General features: G+C 36.4%; 2 protein-coding genes across 3 annotated transcripts; one reads left to right on the top strand and one right to left on the bottom strand.

The window, feature by feature from the left end:
* Window positions 1-577: 577 nt before the first annotated feature.
* Window positions 578-8,383, bottom strand: LOC117400255 (vimentin-like). Its single transcript, XM_033999905.3, has 9 exons — window positions 7,735-8,383; window positions 6,343-6,403; window positions 4,278-4,373; window positions 3,902-4,063; window positions 3,278-3,403; window positions 2,804-3,024; window positions 2,288-2,331; window positions 1,736-1,818; window positions 578-1,006 (listed from the first exon to the last, which is right to left on the bottom strand). The coding sequence occupies exons 1-9, from the start codon at window positions 8,265-8,267 to the stop codon at window positions 965-967; spliced, it is 1,368 nt and encodes a 455-aa protein (XP_033855796.3). The 5' UTR covers window positions 8,268-8,383; the 3' UTR covers window positions 578-964.
* Window positions 8,384-10,029: 1,646 nt separating this feature from the next.
* trdmt1 (tRNA aspartic acid methyltransferase 1) lies at window positions 10,030-24,251 on the top strand. 2 transcript variants are annotated; one of them, XM_033999907.3, is made up of 11 exons: window positions 10,030-10,852; window positions 14,707-14,816; window positions 17,538-17,614; window positions 18,694-18,765; window positions 18,976-19,041; window positions 19,259-19,328; window positions 19,476-19,559; window positions 20,033-20,400; window positions 20,805-20,862; window positions 21,471-21,600; window positions 23,468-24,251. In XM_033999907.3, the coding sequence occupies exons 1-11, from the start codon at window positions 10,789-10,791 to the stop codon at window positions 23,566-23,568; spliced, it is 1,200 nt and encodes a 399-aa protein (XP_033855798.3). In that variant the 5' UTR covers window positions 10,030-10,788; the 3' UTR covers window positions 23,569-24,251. The 2 variants fall into 2 exon arrangements, with proteins under 2 accessions (XP_033855798.3, XP_058879115.1); XM_059023132.1 differs by lacking the exon at window positions 10,030-10,852 and adding an exon at window positions 13,869-13,891 and having other exon boundaries at window positions 18,626-18,765.
* The last annotated feature ends 222 nt before the right edge of the window (window positions 24,252-24,473 follow it).

The following is a 24,473-nucleotide window of genomic DNA, read 5'->3' as shown; positions in this document are numbered from 1 at the left end:
ATTGTCCTGACTCATCAGTAAGTTAAATGAGTGTATAAAAAAACAAGAAAAGTAAAAAGATCTTCAAAACAAGAACCCCAATCATACAATAGGTAACAAAAAATGGATTTAAAAACTTTGGTTAGCACATCATTTCAGGAATCAGGATGAGCAAAAATAGGTGGCAGTTTGCAGTTTTGCAGGAAGTGAAGCATACAAACAACCTGCTAACATTTAGACACAAGGTAAGTGGCTGTACTGGAACATGACATCAAGTCACTGGCCCTAATCCCTAGCAGCTTGTTGACCTGTTACATTGTGGGCATGTCAAAGATCACTGGAGTATTAGAAGTTATAGAGGACTTCATGTTAGGAGATTCTAGATTTTCAGACTTCATTGTGAAAATGTATAGTATGCAGCTACAATACAAACAATAGCTACAGGGGAAACATGTTGGAGTCGGTACTTTAGTTCCAAACCTGGAGTGGAAACTTTATTCTTTTTACAGCTCTGCACAAAAAAGAAATGCTTCGCAGATATCCAAGTACTTTTTGCAAACTACATCATGAATGAACAAAACAGCAACACAAAAAGTAGTATTTTTTCCAATGTTTTTATTGACTTACTGAAGCAGTGACTTTTTCTGCATAAACAGCAGGTGGAAAAAGCAGTTTTAATTTGAAAAATGGTAAATAAAAAAAATCAGTACTGTTGTTCAGGATATTGCTATTGTCTTACTGTCTGAATCTAAACTAGAGACTGTAGTAAACTGTATGTCAGCTAACCCGTTTTGCAGACCTACAAAGCCTACATTCTAACATAACTCTATCTGGCGCTCTCAGATAACTGCAGAAAGGCACTTAAAAGCTGTAATTTTTTTTCACTTTTTTTTTCTCAAGAGACTGAGGGTCATTCTTTTCTTGCTTGAATGAAACATTTCCGTAGTCGTGCCGCTAAAGAAACATGCTTAGACTTTCAGATGCCTTACTCCAGTTCATCGTGGTCCTGGGTCATCTCATTGATAACCTGTAAGAAAAAAGAAGAGAGGAAATGCTTGCATCAGGTTTGTGTGTTTGGTTAGAAAAAGAAGAGTGTAAAGCAGATTGCTCTTTTGTCCAATGTTATGAATTTCTAGAGGTAAAGTAGATACAACTGTGTCAGGTCTAGCTAGTTAATCCGATAAAGGGAATTAATCTTTAACTAGTCTGCCTTTAGAAACACTACGATTCTATAAATCACAATGGTTAACCCATTCAAAGTTGTTTTTTAGGGTACCAATTTCTCTATAGGTGTTTTTTTTTATTCCTTTTGCTTGTTCTTTTTGCAAGTATACTTGCTTTTTAGACAGGAAAATGATGTCATACAAACCCCCCCACCCACCCTTCTGGCCTGAAAATCTCTGGGTCACCATGGAAACATTATGCCTCAGAAAAGGGCCCCAGTTTTGAATGGAATGAATGGGTGACATCACAAAAGTGTCCTGTTGAAGCCACTGAATACTATTTTCTGCGTCTTGCTTTTGAATCTAGCACATCTTAATAGCCAACCAATACTCTTGAGGTTATGCACAGTAGATGACGTTTCAATCCCATAATAAAATACAGTTAGCAAAAGGACTGAAGCAGAATTTCTAAACTGCCCTTCAACATGTTAATACAAACACGACTTCAAAAAGTTTGCATTCTGAATGTGTTTATATGGATTTCTAAAGTACATTACTATGTTTTTTACATTGATAAACATAAAGACACATACATGCCCATCTTTAGTCTCAATGGTCTTAATCAGGACCTTCTTGGAAATGGAATCCATAATTGGTCTCATCTCAAGGCTTGTTTCTAGAAAATAAACAAGTTATTATAGAGTAAGTACAGGTTACAGAACAGTTCATTTGTGTATTTTAACACTAGGATACTTTTTTTCAGCAACAGTGGGCTGCAGTCTTCTAAATGAACCCCTCTTTATTTACTCACCACAGTTGTATTTATTGTTCACAAGAGTTATTAGACTGATAAACAACAGAACCAAACTGCCCTTTACCCTCACAGTTTATAGTCCCTCATTCTACAGATAGAATATATATACCGTAAAGAAACGGTGTATAAGTTGGCCCTCCTTTTTGAGACAACAATTTAAGGAAAAAGCCTATAGGTCACACCGGTGTATAAGTCGCTCCCCCTTTTTAGGACCCCCTAAAAATACCAAGAAAATAGACTTATACAAAGGTTTTTACAGTACTTTTTATTCAATTATTTGCTTTCAAAAGCAAATAAATAACAGTGATTTTAAGAATCAATGGCCACTTACCTCTCAGGTTTAAGGAAGAGAAATTCGGCATGGGTGTGGTGATTCTAATAAATAAAATTAAGAAAAATTATATTTTTAAAAGCGTAAAGTCATGTATTTTTACACATGAACGGAAGCATGGGGCATAAAACTCTTATCTTCCCAACAGACATGCAAATATTCACTTGCAGAAATTTTCCTTGAAAGATTTCAAGGTTTCTAATTTGGTATTTCCTGGACTATTCTGGAGCACTAAGTATAACAGACATTGCAAAGACCGGTCGGTAACTTTTATAGCAAAGTGAATGCTAATTTGTATCACCTAACACCAATTCTGGCTCAGCTAGATTGGTTTTAAATACACTTTTTCACTGTTAACCATTTATTTGAATGTATATCTTGTTGTAATACTTTGGATTTAAAGCAATTTTACATGCATTGTATTGTATCTACACTATAGAGTGATGGCGTAACCCCTCCCACCTTCCCAGTACAGGTATTATTGTAATCCATAATGAAGGGTCTGTCTCCACTTACCGGCTCTCCTCTCCCTCCAGCAGCTTCCTGTATGTGGCGATCTCGATGTCCAGAGCCATCTTCACGTTCAGCAGGTCCTGGTACTCTCGCAGGTGACGGGACATCTCGTCCTTCATGTTGCGGATGTCGTCCTCAAGACGAACAATACTGTCCTGGTAGTTGGAAGATTCGAGAGCAAAGTTCTCCTCCATCTCGTGCATCTGGCGCTCCAGGGACTCGTTCTGCGACACACATTAAGCACATGGTTACAATTCACAAGTAACTGCTACATCGTTCAGGTTCGGCAATAACTTTGACGTACTTGTTACGCAGCAGACTAAGAGCCCAATTCAAAAAGCTTTAGTAAAACGTGACACAAAATGAGTGACTGTGGAGTAACACCTAATAACTGAATCCACATAGAGAAGTAGTGCACCACCTGTATTATAGACCATGTCATGATTTTCACAAAGGCCTAAAGACTACAGTACTTACGGTTCCCTTGAGTGCGTCGACTTCACAGGTAAGTCCTTGGACCTGTCTGCGGTAGTCATTGCAATCCTGCTTAGCCTGACGCAGGGCTTCGCTGTTACGGGACGCAGCTTCAGTTAGGTCTGCAAACTGTTCACAAAAAGAAGTCAAAGTGAGATTAGACTTTTTGGTGAAAAACATACTGTGTTGTATTCTCTTTAGTCATAGTAAAACTGAACTCAGAAGCAGAGTCCAAAATACTAAATTCAATATACTATTCAATTCCCTTTTATATTTAAAAGAAAAATATATATTATTAATATAAAATAATTGCATAAAATGTTATCTAATAAAATACTGGAGTCCTTCAACTTGACAAAGCTAAAAAGTCTGGATTTGATGCTGGAAAGGACCCGCCCCCTGTTTTAACAGCTTTATTCATCAAATGAAATGTCATCAACTGCACTTCTAAACAACTTTTGAAAAATGTTTTAGTGGATTTTCTGCAATTAAAAGAAAATGGGTTTACATGGCTACTTTATTTGAAGCAATTTACTAAATAAAAGCGGCCTTGGGAATGTACTGGGTTACATGCAAGGCTTATTAACTGAAATTCAAACCGTGCACAGTCAAAGCTACAGTGCTTACCTTGGATTTGTACCAATCTTCAGATTCAGACATGTTTTTCGAAGCGAGGTTCTCGTACTGCAAACGAACGTCACGCAGAGCAGCAGTGAGATCTGGTTTGGCAACATCCATGTCGATTTGGATATGCTGTTCCTGGATTTGGACCTGCATTTCAGCGATTTCCTAAACGTGGGAAAGTAAGTTAGATATCTCTGAGCACTGGAACGGCTAAATTAATTCTACTGCAAACAATAGAGTGGAATTTGGCAATGACACACAAAATAATTGAAAAGACTGTGATGCTAATTCTTTACTAATAGGACCATGTATGTAAGTGTGAATATTGAAAAGCTGATAGGGCCATAATAACCTTAATTCATTTGTAAATTTGACTTACTTCATCATGGAGTTTCCTCAAAAAGACAATTTCTTCCTGCAGTGACTCAACCTTACGCTCAAGATCCAGACGTGCCAAAGATGCGTTATCAACATCCTGTTGAAAGAAAGTTTGACAAAGTGTGTTCATTTTTATGACAACCGTTTTATCACACAGTTACAGTCCTGTAACAAAAACATGCATAACCTTCTATTGCAGCATCTGGTTATCATCCATTACTGAACACTCTGCATCTATATCTGTCCACTATATTTGGCACATAATAACATCTTTCTTACTAGTCAACAACAACTTGCTTTGTCATTTCCCCAAAACTTGCATAACAATGTTATCAGTAGTAAACCAGCTGCCTCATTTAATGCCTTACACAAAGGCCTCTACTCCATTCAACTCCATTCATTACCCTGACACACCATGGCCTGCATCTGCATTCCACTGAAATCCCAGGGAAACCACCTAGACTTCTCATTTAAGACTGCAGCTGCTTTCTTAACAATTGTTGCACCAAATAACTTAGCAGGAGTGTACCAGCCTTGCCCCGGATTTAAAGCAAGAGTAAACTGAAGGTTATTAACCCGATTACATATCAAAATGTATATTATAGTTTTTACAACTTGCAAACGTGTTATCCCACTGAACATTAAAGGCCATAGACAATTTACCAGTAAATAGTATAAGCTCCATCCTTCCCTATCTATATATAGACAGTGTAGTGATATTCTACTAACAAAAACAGAAGGGGCCACTTATATTAAATACATTGGCACCAAATTATTCTACTTAGGTGAAGGTTTCAGAACAATCCAGGTCAGCCTTAAAAACACTGGACAGAATGTGCAGTGCCCATCATGAGAAAAGCTTATGATAGAGATTGAAGCTGAACATTATTAAGCAGGCTGAAAAACATCTATCAAGCAGAAGCGTGAGAATCTGCCAGGGGATTTCATTGGAATGAATATGGAAATCTCTCATGGAATCAAATTGCAGGGATTTTAATGTCAGCTAGACACAGACGGCTCCAGACATTAACATGGGTTTTGATTCTCCATGCTGGTATTAAAAGAAACAAACATACACTTGAACCAGTTTCATGAATCCCATCAGTAACGGTGGTTGTGTCACTAATTCATCAGAGTTCACTGTCTCATGGCTAGCATTAAGAACATGTAGTTAAATTCGGAATAGAATATGTGGTGTATTTGGTGCATGTCCTGATTAAATAAGACTGTATTACAGGGGAATACTGTGGGTTATCCCTTATAAAACTTTACCATAGTAATAGTATAGCAAAGCATAAGAAAGCGTAGTGAAAGCATGAGAAAGCATTGATAAGCATTGTAAAGACCCACAAGACATGGTAAAGCATATTAATAAACATGATAAACCATGGTAAATGCATAGTATAACCATGGGAAAAGCATGGGGAAAAAATACAGTGCAACAATACCTTTTATAAGGGATAAAGCAACACAAGATTTCTTGATTTAATCTACCTCTACGTTTTGCCAAACTGTCATAAATTTTCCACACATTTAGCAACTTTGTGCATCTTCATGATTATATGTAGACTGAATGGAAAAAAAAGCTGGAAAGCAATCACATCTATTGAACTGATCTAATGGTAGTATTATTATTTCTTTCTTAGCAGACACCCTTATCCAAGGCAACTTACAATTGTTACAATATATCACATTATTTTTACATACAATTACATTATTTTTTACACATTATTTTTACATACAATTACCCATTTATACAGTTGGGTTTTTACTGGAGCAATCTAGGTAAATTACCTTGCTCAAGGGTACAGCAGCAGTGTTCCCCAGCTGGGATTGAACCCACGACTCTTTGGCCAAGAGTCCAGAGCCCTAACCACTACTCTACACTGCTGCCCATAGTGTAGAGTAGTGGAATTAGTACCAATTTGTTTAAACTATACAAGATTCACACACAGTTGGGAAGTGCAATTAAAATGCACAATTTTTGCTTTGAAATAATAATAATAATAATAATAATAATAATAATAATAATAATAATAATAATAATAATAATAACAATAACATACCTGTCTGAAACTATGAAGAGTGTTTTCAGCTTCTTCCCGTTGGATTGCTTCCTCTTGGAGTCTGGAAATTAGACAGAAGAATTAGCGCTACTGTAAGTTTGGATGGCATTCTAATAATAGCCTGCCACACCCATCTAGAAAACTGGCAGGTAGGATTCTGCGTCTATCATGTGAAAAAAAATAGCATTGTAAGGACATTTTTTCATTGGCATATACATTATGAACTTGCTACATAAAATAATGGAATACACGTCCTGTTCCAAAGCTAGTGTTCTTGCACATATAAGTTCCCCTTGGTGTTGAGCAATCAAACGGATTTGTACTACTGCGTGGTACTGTGCCTAAATAGCATACATTTGTTTTTTGTGTACACTGCAAAGCAAAATGTTTTGTATTGAAAGCAAATTGGTAGATCCACTGAAATCGACCATTTAGGCTATATACAAAACTAAAAGAAAGATAGAACAATGGGTAAAGCTTTATAATGCGTGGCATAAATTAATAGATATGCAATTGCATATTAAATTAATGTTAAATTAATATTTAATAAACATGCAATACCTGGTTTCTTGCTAAATGTTAACCAAATGTCGATTGCATATTACGTAAATTTATATCACGTTTTATTACCCTTGAAAATATGTAATAATTTCCCATTGTTTCCATGTCCTTATTGAAAATACAGTTAATCTGACTTAAATGTTAATGGAAAGTAACAAGGAAGAATTTAACGTAAATTTAATATCAATTGCATATCTATTAAATATTAATTTATGCCACGCGATATAAAGCGTTACCGGAAAACGATGAGTAACCTCCCAGACTACATTTTCAAATTCATTCTGATTTTACACATTCACTACTTGATGCAGCCCAATGTAACTCGATACTAATAATATTCATAAGGCGATATGGTTTAAACGTGTTAGTAAAACCTCAACCAGAATGAATGAATGCGCGAGTTAGGTAGATTACAGATAGTTAGTTGAATGAAAACTGGTGTCTGTCGTTAAAATCATTACAAACACTAGCAATAGCCCACACAACTTCTTAAAGCTTCCGTTTTGTGTTGTCTTTTTTAACACACCCTCGAAACCTTATGTTCTAACGCCTGTTCCTGTTTTGTTTTTTTTAATTATTTTTAAGTTAATGCTTGTGCTTGTGTATTGTGATAACTTCAATGAGCGTGTGCAAACTATAAGTATACATTTGAAATATATTTATTAGATAAAGTTAGGGATATTGCAGCATAGCATTAAGAGCAGCGCCAGCTGCAACGCTCACAATGCCACTTCATACCATAAAAACAGGACAGTAACTTCTATTTCTTCTAATTTTGCCACCAAACGAAAATTGCGTCTAAGTTAAAAAGTAAAACACAAAAGTACTCACTTCTCTCTTAGTCTGTTGATGTCATCCCCAAGGTTGTCTCGGTCTACTTCCACCCTCGCCTTTTCGTTGGTTAACTTGTCCACCTGACGACGGAGCTCTCTCATCTCCTCCTCATAGAGGTCTCCGATCTTGGTAGTGCCTTTGCCCTTCAGCTGCTCCAACTCGGCCATCAGAATCTTGTTCTGCTGCTCCAGAAACCTCACCTTATCGATGTAGGAGGCAAACCTGTCGTTAAGGTGCTGCATCTCCGCCTTTTCATTGGTTCTGTTGGCTTTGAATTCAGTGTTGATGGCATCGGACAAGGCGAAATCCAGTGTTTCAGAAAGCAGCCTGGTCTGAGGAGCGCTGCTTCTGAGCCTCGTGGATGAAGATTTGGTCGCGTAGAGAGTCGGGGCTGAGTGGCTGGAGTAGGATACCCTGGATCGGATAGGGCTGGAGTACTGTCGACTTGAGTATGACCGGGTCGAAACCGCTGGTCTCTCCCCACCAAACATCCTTTTGTAGGAGGACGACTGCCGATTCATTGTAGACATTTTGTAATCCTTTCTTTTTTTGAAGTTTCTGTGTTTCTTGGAATTAGGTTTCTTATTTAGCCTCCAGAGTCCAGACCCTAGACAGAACAGCTCCTGCAAGAGTCTACTGCGGGTAGCGGACTTTATTTATACAGTCCACTCCCTATGCAAATTGCATAACGGTACCTGGGTTGAATGATGCTCAGTGTAGCCAGTAAACACGAGCTGGAAGAGCAAATAGTGTGGGTGGGCTGGACTAATTCTGATTAACTCTGCAGAGAGAGAGAGAGAGAGAGAGAGAGAGAGAGAGAGAGAGAGAGAGAGAGAGAGAGAGAGAGAGAGAGAGAGAGAGAGAGAGAGAGAGAGAGAGAGAGAGAGAGAGAGAGAGAGAGAGAGAGAGAGAGATTTCTACAAAGCATCGCACTGCCTCGATTTAAGGGGTGTTTTGTACTTTTACACTTGGGAAATAATTGTATTGTGGCATATATATATATATATATATATATATATATATATATATATATATATATATATTTGAATAACGTGCATCAGATTGCTTTGCTTTGGTTTCAGTGGTTCTATGTAGCAATTTTTTTTTAGAGAAACTCTTCTTCAAAGTTTTGTCGATTTAGGATACTTATTTTATGACTGTTTTTTTTTTTCAAAGGCGCACTTGTATATGTTCCCAATGTGTAAAACTTAAAGTTTACTTAGCCTGCTTGTACTACGACGACAACTACTACTACTACTACAACTACTAATAACTCGTGTGGTATAGAAAGCATTTTCTCGTGAGAATACAGAAGCCATTCTGTTTTCTACACAGCATGATCTTTTAGGAAAATATGAATCCTATGACTTATGTGACTAAAATTAATTGATTTTATGTTTTAAAACCGTTAATAACCGACGGAGGTACCGGTACTGTAGTTTGAAAAGGGACTTTCACCTTTATTTAGTTTTTCACTCAAAAATATGTTTCAATTTGAATTTACACTTTAGGCCTAATACTTTGTAACCTTTTCCTAAAAACAAACAAACAAACAAACAAACAAACCTAATAGCCTATACTTTAAACGTATTTTATAATTTTCAGGGGACCTTACACTTGTACAAAAAAAAAAAGGTTACCAGAGGTTATTCTAAAGAGTGGTATATATATATATATATATATATATATATATATATATATATATATATATATATATATATATATATATATTAGCCTTAATATCTTTACTTTAATCCCACACGTAAAATAACAAATGAAGTTCACAATTTCCACTTTTCTTCAGGGAGTATCAACTGATTGTTTCCTAGCAACAGTTCCTTATGTCACTCAGTCATGAGTTGCTGAAAGTGTGATACTTTCTGTTATAAAAGGGGTATCCGATGTTAACCCCACCATCGTGACGCAAAACATTGTTTTGGTTGTTAGGAGGTGTCTCATTATATCCTAAACATGAAACATACGGAGATGGACGTTAGTCTTCTGCATATAGTTTCCAAAGTTGTAGATAAAATGTATCGTTCTAAAATAATGGTGTCAGCAGCCTTGAATGACATTTACATTTAATGCCAATTTTGTATCCCACTGAGAGCCTTTACTTAGTAAATAACACGTGACTGTTAAGAATGATACCACATTGAATTTGTCTATCAGTTTTAACAGTCACAAGTGCAGAAACATGTTTTAAGATAAAATGCAGAAAATGTCCCGCACAGTCAGTCTGCATTGGTAATAAATTGATAATATTTGTTGTACATTTTATTTAAATCTTTTGCAAATGATCTAATCAGGGATACATACCAAGATAGTTGAGAGCTTGTACTGTGAGTGTGAAAAAGTGGGCGGTAAAAGCCCCGCCCCTAATCTTTCTTCATTAATAAAAATGTACAACACTCTGGGGTACCACTGCACTTGTGAGAGGGTTTGATCATGAAGACCATTACGATCGATTTAAAGAGGACATGATTACCTATTCAATGATACCAAGGTGTTTAGTAGTAAGAGGTCTGAGTGGGATAAGTCAATCTGTTAAGGATAACACCATCATTTTGACCACATGCGTGTGCAGACATTTCTCAATATACGGTACAGTAGTAGCCCTTTTCACTTTTTACTGTATCTCTTTCCACCACCAGAGGCCTCTGCACCCGTCTCCTTCTAGGCAGGATCATTCTTAATTTAGAGCTTTTATTTATGTTCTAGCATATGGAGACATCTTATGTTTTGTAGTATATTCTAGTATATTTTCTGATGTAATTTCTCTATGTTTTGGCAAAATATACTATATCCTACATATATTCTAGCACAACACATTTTTGTTACGACCAATCTAAATATATATTACGCCGATGATAATATGATGATACATGATAAAATAACTATTGCTGTGAACTGTTCTGAATTTACTCACACAGCTGTCAGAGAGCCCGGAACTGAAAAAGAGCGGAACTTTTCACCGCTACATACAGGGCAGGTGGAAGAGGAAGAGTAAACGTCCTGCACACACGCGGTCTGTTTACATGGTATTCGAACATGGAAAAGCTTCGCGTTTTAGAGTTATACAGTGGGATTGGCGGAATGCATTACGCATTAAAAGGTAAAATAAATACCGCTATGCATTCTAAATATATTAACAAACAAAAGGAGCTCATGTGGGTTGTTGCTCGAGTCTGAAGTGAAAACAGTCTGGCTATAACTATATGGTTAGTTGCAGGAGTATTCTATCATTTTAAATAGTTTTGGGAGTGTGATACTAAATTTGATTAAATGCGAGAAATCTGTATTTATCAGGGTCAAAAACGTATTATTTCAGGGTAAAAACTGATACGGTACTAAAGTGTATATGTAGTACTAGCAGCGGTAGATCTAAACATCTGGGTATTAAAACACTACCCTTTCCGAAGAGTGCATACGAAATATTATTATTATTATTATTATTATTATTATTATTATTATACAACCATGTTTAACTTATTCAGTAGATGTCTTTTCCTCCCCCCAAAAACTTTCGTTTTACACTGATGATCTTATCAGCATTACTTTTTCTCTTAAAAAAATACATTTATGGGTTAAAACTAAATGTTAAAATACACATTCATACAGTACTTAAACACTGGTTTATTAGGTGAGGTCTTGAATGTAAACTTGAGTAACATACAGCATCAAAGCTTTTTTATGTTCAGAATAAAGCGATATTTGCACAAAGTAATACATTCTCTAATGTATTTCTGGAGCAGACTACAGAATGCACATTTTGTACAAAGTGTAATTTTTCCTGCAGTGAGTAAGTGTTATGCTGAGACTAATTATACTACAGAATCAGTAGTGAAATGAAAAAAAAAACTGCAACAGTGTGTCTGTGACCTAGTTTTAAACATTGGGAGTATTGTTTTCCTGCCGGTTCTTGCTAATTGTTTTGACTAAAGCTCTGAAAGTGTTGCTCGATGCTTTCCATTCTGTTCTTTCTTTAAGTTGGTAGGAGTCAGAGATTTTGTACTTTGTCATACCACTAGTCACTTTGACAACTTTGGGGTATGAATACTTTTTGGTATGCCTTTGTTCTGTCTAATTTGGCTTTCCTGTTTAGAATAAGTCTGACTGCAGTTGTTGTTTTTTACTTTTACAGTTTAACTGGTCCAGTCAACAAGTCCTGGACCATTGCATTAGATCAATATTAGACTAATGGCAGGAGAAAGATTTTACCCAAACTGAAAAGTATGTCGGTAGGATACAGTGCAACCTCCGCCATGGCCGTGAATTCAAAATTAGTGCAAACAGTATGACACCAAAATGAAATGACTAAGCAGTCTGCACAGAGTCGTATCCAGTCGTATGGGAAAGCACCACCCAGTATCCCTATATTGATATTGACCACATGAATACAGTATACTAACATTTCTCTGCTCAAGCCATAATAGTAAGGTTAATATTTCTAACATAACTTTAAATGTAACATGTTTTAGTGTGAGAGGAGCACTCAGTTAAAAATGTCTAAATACTGTATAGGAGAATCTAAAATCTGCTCGGGGTCTACTTAAATCGCGGTAAATGTACGTATTTTTCACGGGTATGTTGCGGAATAAAATTAGGATTTCGCGGACATTTCGCGGTCATGTTTAAACATTAAATGAACCTAAGTAGACAGTATTTCAGAACACTATAAAGCCTAAACATAGTGGTACTTGCTTCCTTACTAAAGCAGAGTGCTGTCATTTGTTAAAGGCAAGCATTGCCCATACATGAGACTGCACGTCTGCATCCACTGAATTGGTTGGAAGTTAAGGCAAAGCTTTGCCAAGTTATATAGATGTGGAAATCGATTAGAAACAGCTCAAAAACTCGGTTACACAAGGGCATCTGGCATACTTTAATAAAGTCAATGAATGCAGCACGTTCGTTGTCATGTTATTTGTCCCATCCAATAATTTATTTTATTAGTACCGAGTCAAAACAAAGAAGACGTGGCTATTCGGGTCTAAAATTCAAACTGTAAGCAGCAGGTTGAAGCGAGGTGGCTGTGCTGGATACTTTTAGTACTGATTTTACTTGCAGACAGGAATACGTCTGCACTGACTTTCCAGTTTGGTTTCTGAAAGCTGTTTATTTTACGTATTCAGCAGCCTCTGAAGTAGCCTTTTGTTTATTTGTCTAAATAGCGATCGATCGTATTTTCTCTAAATACACATTAAGATATGGAAAACAATTACCTCAGTCTGCATGTAGTTGGGCAATATCTTAAAACGATCATCTGCCGAAATATACTTTGCTTTTTTGTCGTCCATTTGTACTATTTTACCTCCAATGTTAAAAACTAGATTTTAGCAACCTAAATGAAAACAATGCAGCACCAACTTTGTCCCGCCCCCTCCTGCACAGTAAAGACGCACTGATAGGCTGAAAACTTTGTCATTTGAATAGTAAACAAGAATGTTAACTGCTCTGGAGAATATGTTTTGTAAATGTTACCTGTGGACATTTTTTGTTTGTTTGTTTTTTGATTAAGTGCAATGCACATGGGATGGCGAAGGAATCAAAAAGGGCTATCTGCAGAAGAAGACACGTAGTTTGCCTCACTTGCGTTGTGCAGTAGTTCATTTAAACAAGTTTCCTTTGTTTCCCCTCTCTGTACTTGTTTGTATGCATTGGCCACTAAGAGGTGTATTTCGCGGTGACCCCTCAATTTCACGATTTCCGCGAAATCGCGATTTAGGTAGGTCCCTAATCATTCATGTTGCTAATAGTATGTGAAATTGTCACAGAGGAAGGTGGAAAATAAAAGCATTGGGAAATTAATTTGATGAAAATGTAAGGATCTCCATATGGTAAGCATTGCCATTACTAACAGAATACTATCATAATAAACACCCCAAATATTATACAGGGTGTATCACATTTACTATACAATAGTTGTAAACAAAAAATAAGTGTATTTTTCCTTACTACATAGCATTTGACAGTCTTTGTATGTGTGCTTGTGTGAAATTCTTATGCACCAATCAAAAAGGTTTATCTTGGACCTTGTGGTTTGTGAATGTGAGATTTTTTTTGTAACCTATGTTAAAAGCAGGTTTCCTTTTTGTGATTTTACACCAGGTGTCAGTGTATACCTTTACATGTTCTACTGCACCTCTATAAGGTACTGTGTAAGGGTGTGCCCAGGTTCAGAATGTTTAACTGCATTTCTTGCTTTGTGACTGTGTGTGTTGACTATTAACTGGAGTTAACTGCAGCATGCTGGATCAGCTGAGCAGCCCTAGTCTTTCTAGAGATGTCACATGTTTTTGTTTTTTTTTTGTCATTCCGTGCCAACTCAACCAATGCCTTTGCCCGTCCGTCTCAGGTTGTCCTAGAAAAATTCACCTGGGGTTTTTCAGTCACGCTGAGTTCAGAAATGATAGCCATTATTTTTTTAAAAATGTCCCCTTCGACCTATGACCTTGCAAAGGTTAACCTAAAGTGAGAAAGGGACCTTGACCAGAAAAATCACCCTGGGTGCAATTTAGATGCTACCATCATGTGTAGCACCTCGTTCTACTCGTATTGAATTCTGTGAAAAACTTTTGGTTTCAAATCCCACCACTGGTCATTAAACCCCCTTGAAATTTGAATTTTTGCTATTTTTTTATTTATTTTTTTGCACTAGGAAACTCTAAGACGGACAGGCAACGAAATGTCCCTTTTCTGGTTGAGTAGGCGTAGAATGACCCTGTATGCGAATGCTACTAAATAACCTATTTCAAGCACCTTCAGAAATGGTTTGCTACTCAAGACGTAACTTAAGCACCCCTAGCGAAACCACTTCTCTAAATATGCCTATCCAGTTCAGAGTAACCAGTGCAACCCCCCATCACTAAAGCCATTACGCTGGGGAGTGGCATGCCCTGCATGTAAAACACCAAGCAATGTTATGTACTAGTCAATCCTAATAGGGTTGTTCCTCTCACTTTACAGGGAGCTGCATTCCTGCTGAAGTTGTTGCTGCTGTTGATGTGAACACGACTGCAAACGTAGTTTACAAGCACAACTTTCCCAGCACACATTTGTGGCCCAAAACAATTGAGGTGAGTGGTCAAGAGGTGGAAATGCCATTAGAAGGGTTTTAACATGCTCATCTTGCAGTGACACTCTGAATGTAAACGTGCAGTGTTGATAGCTAAAACAAATAACTTTGTTTCAAAAGGCTTGTCTGTTAATCAGTCTTCTAGAATCTGTGTATGCAAAATGATGCATATTTACAAGTATAATACATTGAAACTGTAACCTGATCTCTGAATACTTACACAAGCTACCAAAGGGGTTGTCATGAGTGAAATAACCACAGCACTCTATGAACATTTGATTATTCTGTTTATATACAAAATTTTGGAAAATAAAGTATATTTAAAACTATCGGTAATTTAAAAAAAAAAAAAAAAAAAAAATGAATTGAACGTGTTGCTTAGCAATGCTAAGTGCAATTCGCCCAGTCATTCTGTCGTTGAATTTGAATGAATGCAAGATAGATTCCAAAATGAGATCCGATAAGAAAAATATTCACTCGGGACAATATGAAAAAAAATACTTGATGCTAGGTATCTCAACGCTTGTTGTAAAACAAAAAAATATGATCCAGATAACTGATACAGGTTGCAGTTATTTATGATACTGCATACAATTCTAAAAAACATTAGCATTGTAGCACTCTGGTTTATTTTTTGTAGTTTTTATAAGTGTAGAGGTACCATATTTCAAGGGTAGGTGTGAAGCAACATTACAGTTTGAGTTATCACGACAATTCCCTAGATTTCCTGTTACAGTAATAGATTAACAGTATTTTCTCCCCCATTCACAACTAGTAACCAAAATCCCTTTTTAACTGTGTGGTTAAAGAAAAATAAATAACTTGGTGATTTTTTATTTTTACTGTTGTCTAAAGGTTGGCTGCTTTGTCAGCAGATGGTAATGATGGTTTTTTCAGTGAATTTCGATTCCTCTGGTGTCATGTACAGTACAAGGCATGTACTTATGATTTCTTTAGAAGATAAGAACTATAAAGTTTGTTGGGGGTGTATAACTTAAATAAAAGTAAACCTGCAGATTAAAGTGTAATCTTTATTAAGTCCCAGTTCAGTTTTTGTGTTGTTGGTCTGTTATATTTCAGTTTCTAACATCCTAACCCAGTAATGCCCTCTGCTGCTCCGGTTCAGATTTGTACTTTATAAAATGTGATCTATTCTTATAGACTAAAAAGATAAAGACTTCTTGTCTAAATGTTTTTCACATTTTGTTGCTGTATTTCTTTTTGGTAAACTTGTAATCTTCTCACTGAGTGCTCAAAGTTACATCGCATCTTGGGGCATATTGCGCAAAGTTATGAGGTAAACTTCCATTGCTACGCCGATGACACTCAGCTATATTTGTCATTTAAACCAGGGGACAACTTGGCTGTAGATGCACTGACTAGATGTCTGGCCGACATCAAAAAATGGATGTCAATTTTTTTTTAATGCTAAATTCTGATAAAACTGAGATAATGCTTTTGGGACCCTTAAATCTGACCTAGCTCAAAAAATGTAGTAGTCGCCAATTGTTTTTATCATTTTCTCCCAATTTGGAATAGCCAATTATTTTTAGGCTCAGCCCACCGCTACCACCCCAATGCTGACTCGGGAGCAGCAAAGACTAACACACGCTGTCCTCCGAAGCGTGTGCCGTCAGCCGACCACTTGTTTTTCACTCTGCAGGCCTACCATGCAGCCACCTCAGCGCTACAGCGTCGGAGGACAATGCAGCTTACAGGCAAGCCTGCAGGTGCCCAGCCAGACCACAGGGGTCGCTGGTGCACGGTTAGCCAAGGACACCCTGGCCAACCTAAGCCGCACACTCCCCCCCCAGCTCCCCCTCCCCTCCCCTCCCCCAACGGCGCTTGGACAATTGTGTGCCACTCCCTGGGAGCTCCCGTCCACGGCTGGCAGCGGAATAGACTGGACTCGAACCGGCAACATCCAGGCTATAGGGTGCATCCTGCACTCCACGCGAAGCGCCTTTACCGGATGCGACACTCGGGAGCCCCTTCGGCCAGAGTTTTAACAATAACTAAGAGAACATATCGCTCCTGTTTTGGCAGATTCGCACTGGCTTCCTGTTCATTTCAGGATTGATTTTAAGGTCCTGCTCCTGACATATAAAGCTCTCCATGACCGTGGTCCCCTATACTTAAAAAAAACTCCTGACCCCATATTCTCCTAGCCGGCCTCATAGATCACAGGGTGCAGCCGTGTTTAACATTCCAAGAATACAGAAAAAAAATGCAGGTGGTAGAGCATTCTCGTAGAGAGCCCCTAAACTCTGGAATGGCTTGCCACCATCTGTGATGGTTCACAGTCCTGTAAATTATATACTTGTCTTTACTGCTCTTTAGTTATTAACTTATTTACCTATTTATACTGATGTATTTATTACTTGTTTCTGTTGTTTAAGTATTTTCATTTCTGAATTATTTCTTCTTAAAAAAATATGTTTTTATTTTACTTTATTTTTTCTTCCGTGCTTTGTGGCAAATTTTTGTGAAAGGCGCTATTAAAAATAAATATTGATTGATAAAAAGATGGCATTGTTGTGATAAATTCTGTGCCTACCTTATTTGTGTTTTGAAGAAGTCAGTGCATTTAACATAAGGATGTTCTGATCAAAATTAATAGTTAAAAACCACGAACGACTTGAACTTATTGCAAAATGCATTTCTGGGTATTTGTATTTTGAAAGGTATTAATTACTTCTAATTTATGTATAATCTATTTCAGGGCGTGACACTAAATGATTTTAACAAATTAGCATTTGACATGATTTTGATGAGTCCACCATGTCAGCCATTTACCAGGTACAGTATGAACAACTTTGTTTCCTAACTTTGGTCTTTTGGAATAAGTGTACAACCCATTTCCTAGGCAGCACAGTGTTTTCTGAAGGGGTATGACGGTATAAGAAAGAAATATTAGTAGGTGTAGTTATAATATTGTATTGTTTTTGTAATCGTTTAAAATAGGTGCAATACTGTAATCTAATGGGAAAATATTGTCACATGCTATTGTATCTCTGGCAATACACTAATTTATTCCTAGACATTAGAGGCATTTACAATGAATACCATAGACTAGCTAGACAGCATAAACAAAAAAGTTATAACGCATCAGTGCCTAATTGATCTACTGTAACTGCCAAATATGCCACCAGATTTAGACCCAACTATATATAGTTCTTGTTTTACCTAAAAGATTTTAATTAGGCAGTCATCTGAGCAAGTCATGTCGTATCACACTAATAAATGCACCAGCGAGCCATCTACTGTACCTGCCATAGTGTTTTTGCTGCTCCTGCATTAACGATTATATTTAAATTCTGTGCTTGCAGTAATAAATTCTCAGTGTTCATTTTAAATACTTACGTGCAGTTATTTGTTTACTTCCAGTTGTGTAGTTAAATTATTCTGTTTAGTTTTCCTAATAGGTTTCCCGTTTGTTTATTTAATGTTGTTTGAGGTACATTTGCATATTTCTATAATTGGTTTTAGTGCTAGCAACACTGGTCTAAATAACCATTTTTTACATCAGCTGTTGACCATAAGTTTCATTAACATGCAAAATAGAAATCTTTCATGTTGCGCTCAATTACATAATTTACTAATATTTACTACAGCAGTAGTGCTAAATAATGTTTAAAAAAATAGTTGACCAACAGTAAGATATACTACATTGATTACTGTTCTAAACCTGAGTCAGTGCAGTGGTATGGGCAGTTAATATACTGGTTGAACCCAAAGCTTCATCATGGTAATATGCTTTTTGCAGTAGCAGTTTTTTAGGTTGTTGTTGTTCTTCTCTAAAACCTGCAGACTACAGTAGACGCTGGTCCATATCCTCTTTATATTCAACACAACATGCTCTACTGCTTCCTCAACAGAATCGGTTTACAAGGAGATGTCTCAGACCCAAGAACAAAGAGTTTTCTTTATATCCTCAACATCCTTCCCAGGTGTGTAGATTTTGAATGATTTGAATTTACAAATAACTGGGTTCTATACAAAATTCACCGTAGTTGTGCAGAGAAATTAACAAAATGCACGCATTTGAATTCAAAACATACAAACCAGTAGGCTTTCATCAAGATCTCTGGTAAGCGAGGAGTAATTCTAAGAATAAAACTAAGAACTGCATTTTTAACAATGTGCGTCTGTCTCCAAAGGCTTGACAAGCTTCCTAAGTTCATTCTTCTGGAAAATGTCAAAGGATTTGAAACATCATCTGCCAGGTAATAAACGCCCAGGAAGGTATACATTTGAAATCAATATTATGGTTGTCACAACATGTGGTTGGTTCATGTTTAGGGTAGACTCATTGCTGTTTTTTTTTAAATTAAAAAGCTATTTCACTTTAACCTCTTGTTTTAATCTCTGCCTGGACCTATTATACAGAAAGCATACTAATACATGTTCCCTTACACCAGTTATTCTTTGATTTTTCTTTAGGAATTCATTGGTAGAAACCTTAGAAGAGTGTGGATACAGATACCAAGAGTTTCTGTTGTCTCCTACCTGTGTAAGTACTGTAAAATAAATCATGTTGAATGAAAAATGTGACCACTTCATTAGGAAAATCCGTTCTGTTTCTTCCCACTGTTTGTAACTGTCCTTCATACATACCCATGCATCTTTAAACTGATATTTTTGTTTGTTTGTTTAACAGCTGGGGATTCCAAATTCAAGACTGCGTTATTTCCTTATTGCTAAATTACAACCTGGACTATTCTCTTTTGAAACAACTAACCAGGTGAGTTTTTTGTATTTTTAATAATCTCATTATTATATACATTATATATATATAATTTTCAATACTAGGAAAGAAAAGCAGTTATATAATGTTAAATAATCCCAACATTCAAAACACATTATTATTGAAACCTTAAAGGGACTTTCAATTGCTTTTGTTCTTTTTGTTGCATATAGTTTCTGACTAATTGTGCATGCTGGCATTGTACTGGGTGGATATCCTGAGTACATGATGCATTCGTTTCACACAGTGGGAAGAGCTAGTTTTTTCTTTATTCCTTTCATGTAATTTCCTATCTCAGTAGATTCAGTGGGTTCATTCATTTAAGACATTTCCCAACTACATAAAGATGTTGTTTATAAAGAAAAGGATCTTACTAGATTGTGTGAAAAATTCCACCCTGTCCTCATGTAATCATTCTTATTTCAAGAGATATTTCAGTCCTGTCTTCTGTCTTTTCTTGTTTTATGCAGATTCTGGAAGTTTTCCCGAATTCTGACTCTGTAGATTCAAATGCAAGTAAAGTTTCTGACTGTGCACATAAGGAACTGCCAGCTTGCATTAATGGAATGAAAACAAGTAAGCCAGATGATGGTGCTGAGCCCAGCAGTAGGACTCTGGAAAATGAAGCTGTCATTTTCAAGCTGGAAACTGCTGAAGATTTGGAGAGGAAGCAGAATCAGGACAGTGATGTATCTGTCCGGATGCTTCAAGATTTTCTAGAGGTGGATCTGCAGAATTTAAGCCAATATCTGCTCCCACCAAAGACCCTATTGCGTTACGCAATACTAATGGACATTGTTCAACCAACATGCAGGAGATCAGTGTGTTTCACTAAAGGGTATGAAATAGCATTGAGATACTTCTTACAAATTAAGTGCTATGCAAGTTCCTTGGTAAAGTGCTCCCCCTTTATAAGGTGGCCCTTTATACTGCAAAACAGGTTATACGGCTGTATGGTCATGACTCCTATTTGCCCCATAATGCCATTACACTAACACGAGTAATCTTGTTATAAGCAGAACACAAATAGCACGGTCTCTTAACTATGGTTCCCGACTACAGCGTTATAAAGGTGGAGCACTGTATTTACACAGCTATATTCAAGGCATGTTAAAATATGTTATGCGTTATATGTAAAAAATAAAACATATTCCAAACATGTCTAATCCCTTAAGCATCAACATTATTTAAAATATTCTTCCAGTAGTTATTCTCAATGGGCTGCCACTATTTCTTTTTCAGGTATGGACACTATGTTGAAGGGACTGGCTCAGTCTTGCAGTCTTCTTTGGATGTCCAGGTACAGTGCCGTGTTCTACATTTATCACTTTTAAAAATGAGTAAAGAAGTTGAAAATGTAGGAAAAATAACAAAATTCTACAAGGGTTAAATGTCGATTTTTAAAAGCTTGGAACTAGATTTTGTTTTATGGTCACCAATGCATGTCCATATAGTCATTACTGTGTCCTCTGTCTGTCATCTGTTACCATGACGACTTGGTACAAAGTCTGGTAGAATTAATGTCCTTTCTAAGTGGATCCAATCTGTTACCATTGATCTTGCTGCAGCAATAACATTTTCAAGAGGGTCACATTTACCATCAGATACATGCTAGGGAGCATTACACAATGGAGAAAATCATTCTTATCTGAAATTGTGCTAGAAATATTAACACATTCTGATTTTCGCAAGCTCCCCAGTACTGTGCTCACTGTTCATTCTGCCCCTGTAAACTAGGAGCATGAGGTTTCGTGATCATCACATTTACAGATGCCAGGCTAGGCTTAGGATCTTTTCTATACTGTCTTTATACCTGATCAGGTTCAATTTTATTTTGACTTGTTCCCCCTAGTAAACTGTTTGTCTATAGCAAGCTGCTGGTTGCATAACAATATTGTTTGTTCACAGCTCGAGACAGCATTCAAATCCCTTCATACTTTATCAGATGAAGACAAATTGAAGCAGTTGTTGATGTTAAAATTACGGTACTTTACTCCTAGAGAAATAGCCAATCTTCATGGACTTCCCCCAGAGTTTTGTAAGTATTGTAATTTACAGTTCATTGCTTCTTCAGAGCATGTATTGGTTTTTTTTTTTTTTTTACAATATTGCTTAAGTATATTTTTAAGTGTATTTCAAACAATTACGTTGTTTTATTATCATGATTCTGTGCAGATTGCTTTTTTGTGACTTGTCTTGTATGATTTATTGTCATCTTTGTTTAAGATGCTCTCTCCCCTTTGCTGTAAGCAGTCTTCAGTGCAGTCTTATTATGTGTACTGTATATTAAATGCAATATGTCAATACTTAATACCACGCACACATTGATTCTTAAGGTCAGAATTAAAAGTGTATTATTTTCTATGTTGTTGATGGCAGTAAACATAGTGCTTGCATTTTTACATACATACTGTGGTTGTTCTGTAGATTATGGTTATCTATTTTTTATGATACTAAGTTCTCTAAAATTAAATTTACAGTTGTGCAGGGAGACATGTATGTTACTGACACTTGTTTTTGTATTGATTTCTGTATTTAATGTAACGGTGACTGAGTTAGTTATTTCAGTGTTTTGTTTCTAACACTAGATTTGTTATAGCTAATGATTTAACAAAAATATAAAGATTTTGTGGTTTATAAGTGAATGCACGTTATAAAACCTCTTCATTCAGATTGCTGGTTCAAAGGTAACTGTTTCTTCTGTTCCGCTTGATGTGTTTAAACCCTCATTTCCTCGCCTCAATGAAATGTTTTTGAGAGTTACAGATTAACTGAAGGGTTGTCCAAGCTGATTTTAACTGGCCACTTTCCTGCTTGTGATGGGCTTCAGCGTCGGCTAATTTAGTCAGGCATTTTTTCCTGACACTGAAAATGTTTAAATGTTTCTCGTGCAGCCTTGTATGTGCTGTACATGGTAATTACACTGAACGCAACTGGTACCGTAACAACAGTTTAGTAATATATGTTAAAAAAAAAAAGACAAATAGATTAAGGGGTCTAATTCTGAAGATCTAAGCGACACCAGATGGATATACACACAACTCTTTTTAACCATAGTAATCTTGCTGTTTTTATTATAAACATTAAATGCTGTGCTATGAAAATGCTGTGCAAAGAGGCTCACTGAAAACAGTATCATAAAATAGACCCCTTGATGCTTCCTTTACTTTGAACCTCCCCTTTTATGAATACCTCTTTCAGTATTACTTTATTCATTAAAATGTTGATAACCTAGACACGTGCTCTTCTGGCCAAAGGTAACACAAAAGTATTTAGAATGTCCATTTTTTACCCAAACTGTTCTAAGTGTCGTCGTGTTTGAAGATAGTGAGGCTGCTGTTTACGCTCAGAGGTATGTTCATAAAGGTTGTGGTGTTGTTTTTGTTATTGTCCAAGGACGAATTATGACAGAAAAGGGAGTGCAGTCAATCAATTAAAATACTAGTAAATGTACATTTATCTATCTTTGCAAACAATAATTGACCAGCAACAGAAGTCAGGTTGCAATCTCTTTTTCTGTGTGATTTTCATTGAATGGGTTGTACCTTTACCCGTGTCGGCATTACTGTCTTCCCATGGCACAGACTATGTTGTATGTTACTATGTAAAATAGGGCTAAGGGCGGCATTTCTCTTGAAATCTGATACCATGAATTAATCGGGGTTTCCAAGTGTATGCGGCAGTCAAACAGTTTAACCGGCAGTCCAAGATCCAAAAGTGATCACACTACCAGATTTCATGATGCTTTAGTATAATGAGGATCAGCTAGAAGTCCTACTAGCAAGTCATTGGATATGATACTAGATCATGTTAACAGACTAGTAAAGGAGAAAAGTGAAATAGGCAATGATACAGAGACCACTTCATCTGCATTTGATTCATTTTAGTTCTGTGTTCTTTTTTAGGTTTCCCTGAGAAAACAACTTTGAAGCAACGTTATCGACTTCTAGGAAACAGTCTAAATGCCTGCGTTGTAGCTCGACTTATTAAACTGATGGTGGAATAGCTGGAAAGAGACATTTAAATTGTAGAGTACATTTTGCGTGCATGTTCAGAACCAAGTCTTCATCCGGATGGGACTAAATGTGGCATGACTTCCTTTTAATCAAGACATTTACAATTGATCAGGAGCAGCTATAAGCAACAGACTGATTGTTCATATTTGTTTAACAGCTGATTCCCAGTATTCCAACAGAAGGAATAGTCCTTGCAATGAGGGTAAACTGGATTTAAATGTTTAAATGCAGGGTTGGGTAACTGCTTACATACTGAGGTGAATTATGTAATTTACCCACATAAAAAAATAAAGGGACAAGAAAAGACTTTACTTAAGTTATTTTTTTTGCACATTTTTTTCCATTGATTTTATCTTTTATAATAAAGAATTTTAAATGCATCACTTGTCATTATGTTTTATATTGTATCAATGGCACAATATGGTACAGGGAACTAGTTGTGATATCTGCAATCACATTTCTGTACACTCCCATTGTAAACAAGTATCCTAGTTAACTCATTTATTATGAAACCAAAAAGGAACAACTTTGCAACAACTGTCACTCAAACTGACTGTACTTCATTATATACATAAATGTAGTTTTGTGTTATGTATAGTACTGTAAGAGAGTGCCAAGGTTTTACATTGTTAAAAAGTGGTAACAGCAATAATAAAGATTCCATTGAGAGAGACTGAGGGGAATGAGCATTCCATTCTATTGTACATGTGTTGAATATTACATTTATATTGTATTGCTTTGTTTCAGTTGAGAAGTACTGTGTTTCTATATAAATAGACTATGCTTAATGTTTTATTACTTAAAATATTTAGGTTTTGGCCCCTTTCTTACTGTTTTTTAAGAAACATAGTAATCTAATGTACAGTATATTCTGAATTTTCCATAGAGACAATTG

The sequence above is a fragment of the Acipenser ruthenus genome, chromosome 4 (genome assembly GCF_902713425.1).
Source record: "Acipenser ruthenus chromosome 4, fAciRut3.2 maternal haplotype, whole genome shotgun sequence".
In the NCBI taxonomy this organism is placed as follows: Eukaryota; Metazoa; Chordata; class Actinopteri; order Acipenseriformes; family Acipenseridae; genus Acipenser; species Acipenser ruthenus.
Note: the sequence above shows the minus strand (reverse complement) of the source record. Positions and strands in the feature narration are given on the sequence as shown.

Coding starts and splice junctions, on each gene's coding strand:
- LOC117400255 (XM_033999905.3), bottom strand. CDS start 8,267: ATGTCTACAATGAATCGGCAGTCGTCCTCCTACAAAAGGATGTTTGGT. Junction 4,374..6,342: donor CTCTTCATAGTTTCAGACAG/GTATGTTATTGT, acceptor TTCTTTCAACAG/GATGTTGATAACGCATCTTT. Junction 4,064..4,277: donor TGAGGAAACTCCATGATGAA/GTAAGTCAAATT, acceptor TCCCACGTTTAG/GAAATCGCTGAAATGCAGGT.
- trdmt1 (XM_033999907.3), top strand. CDS start 10,789: ATGGAAAAGCTTCGCGTTTTAGAGTTATACAGTGGGATTGGCGGAATG. Junction 10,853..14,706: donor AATGCATTACGCATTAAAAG/GTAAAATAAATA, acceptor CTCACTTTACAG/GGAGCTGCATTCCTGCTGAA. Junction 17,615..18,693: donor CCATGTCAGCCATTTACCAG/GTACAGTATGAA, acceptor CTTCCTCAACAG/AATCGGTTTACAAGGAGATG.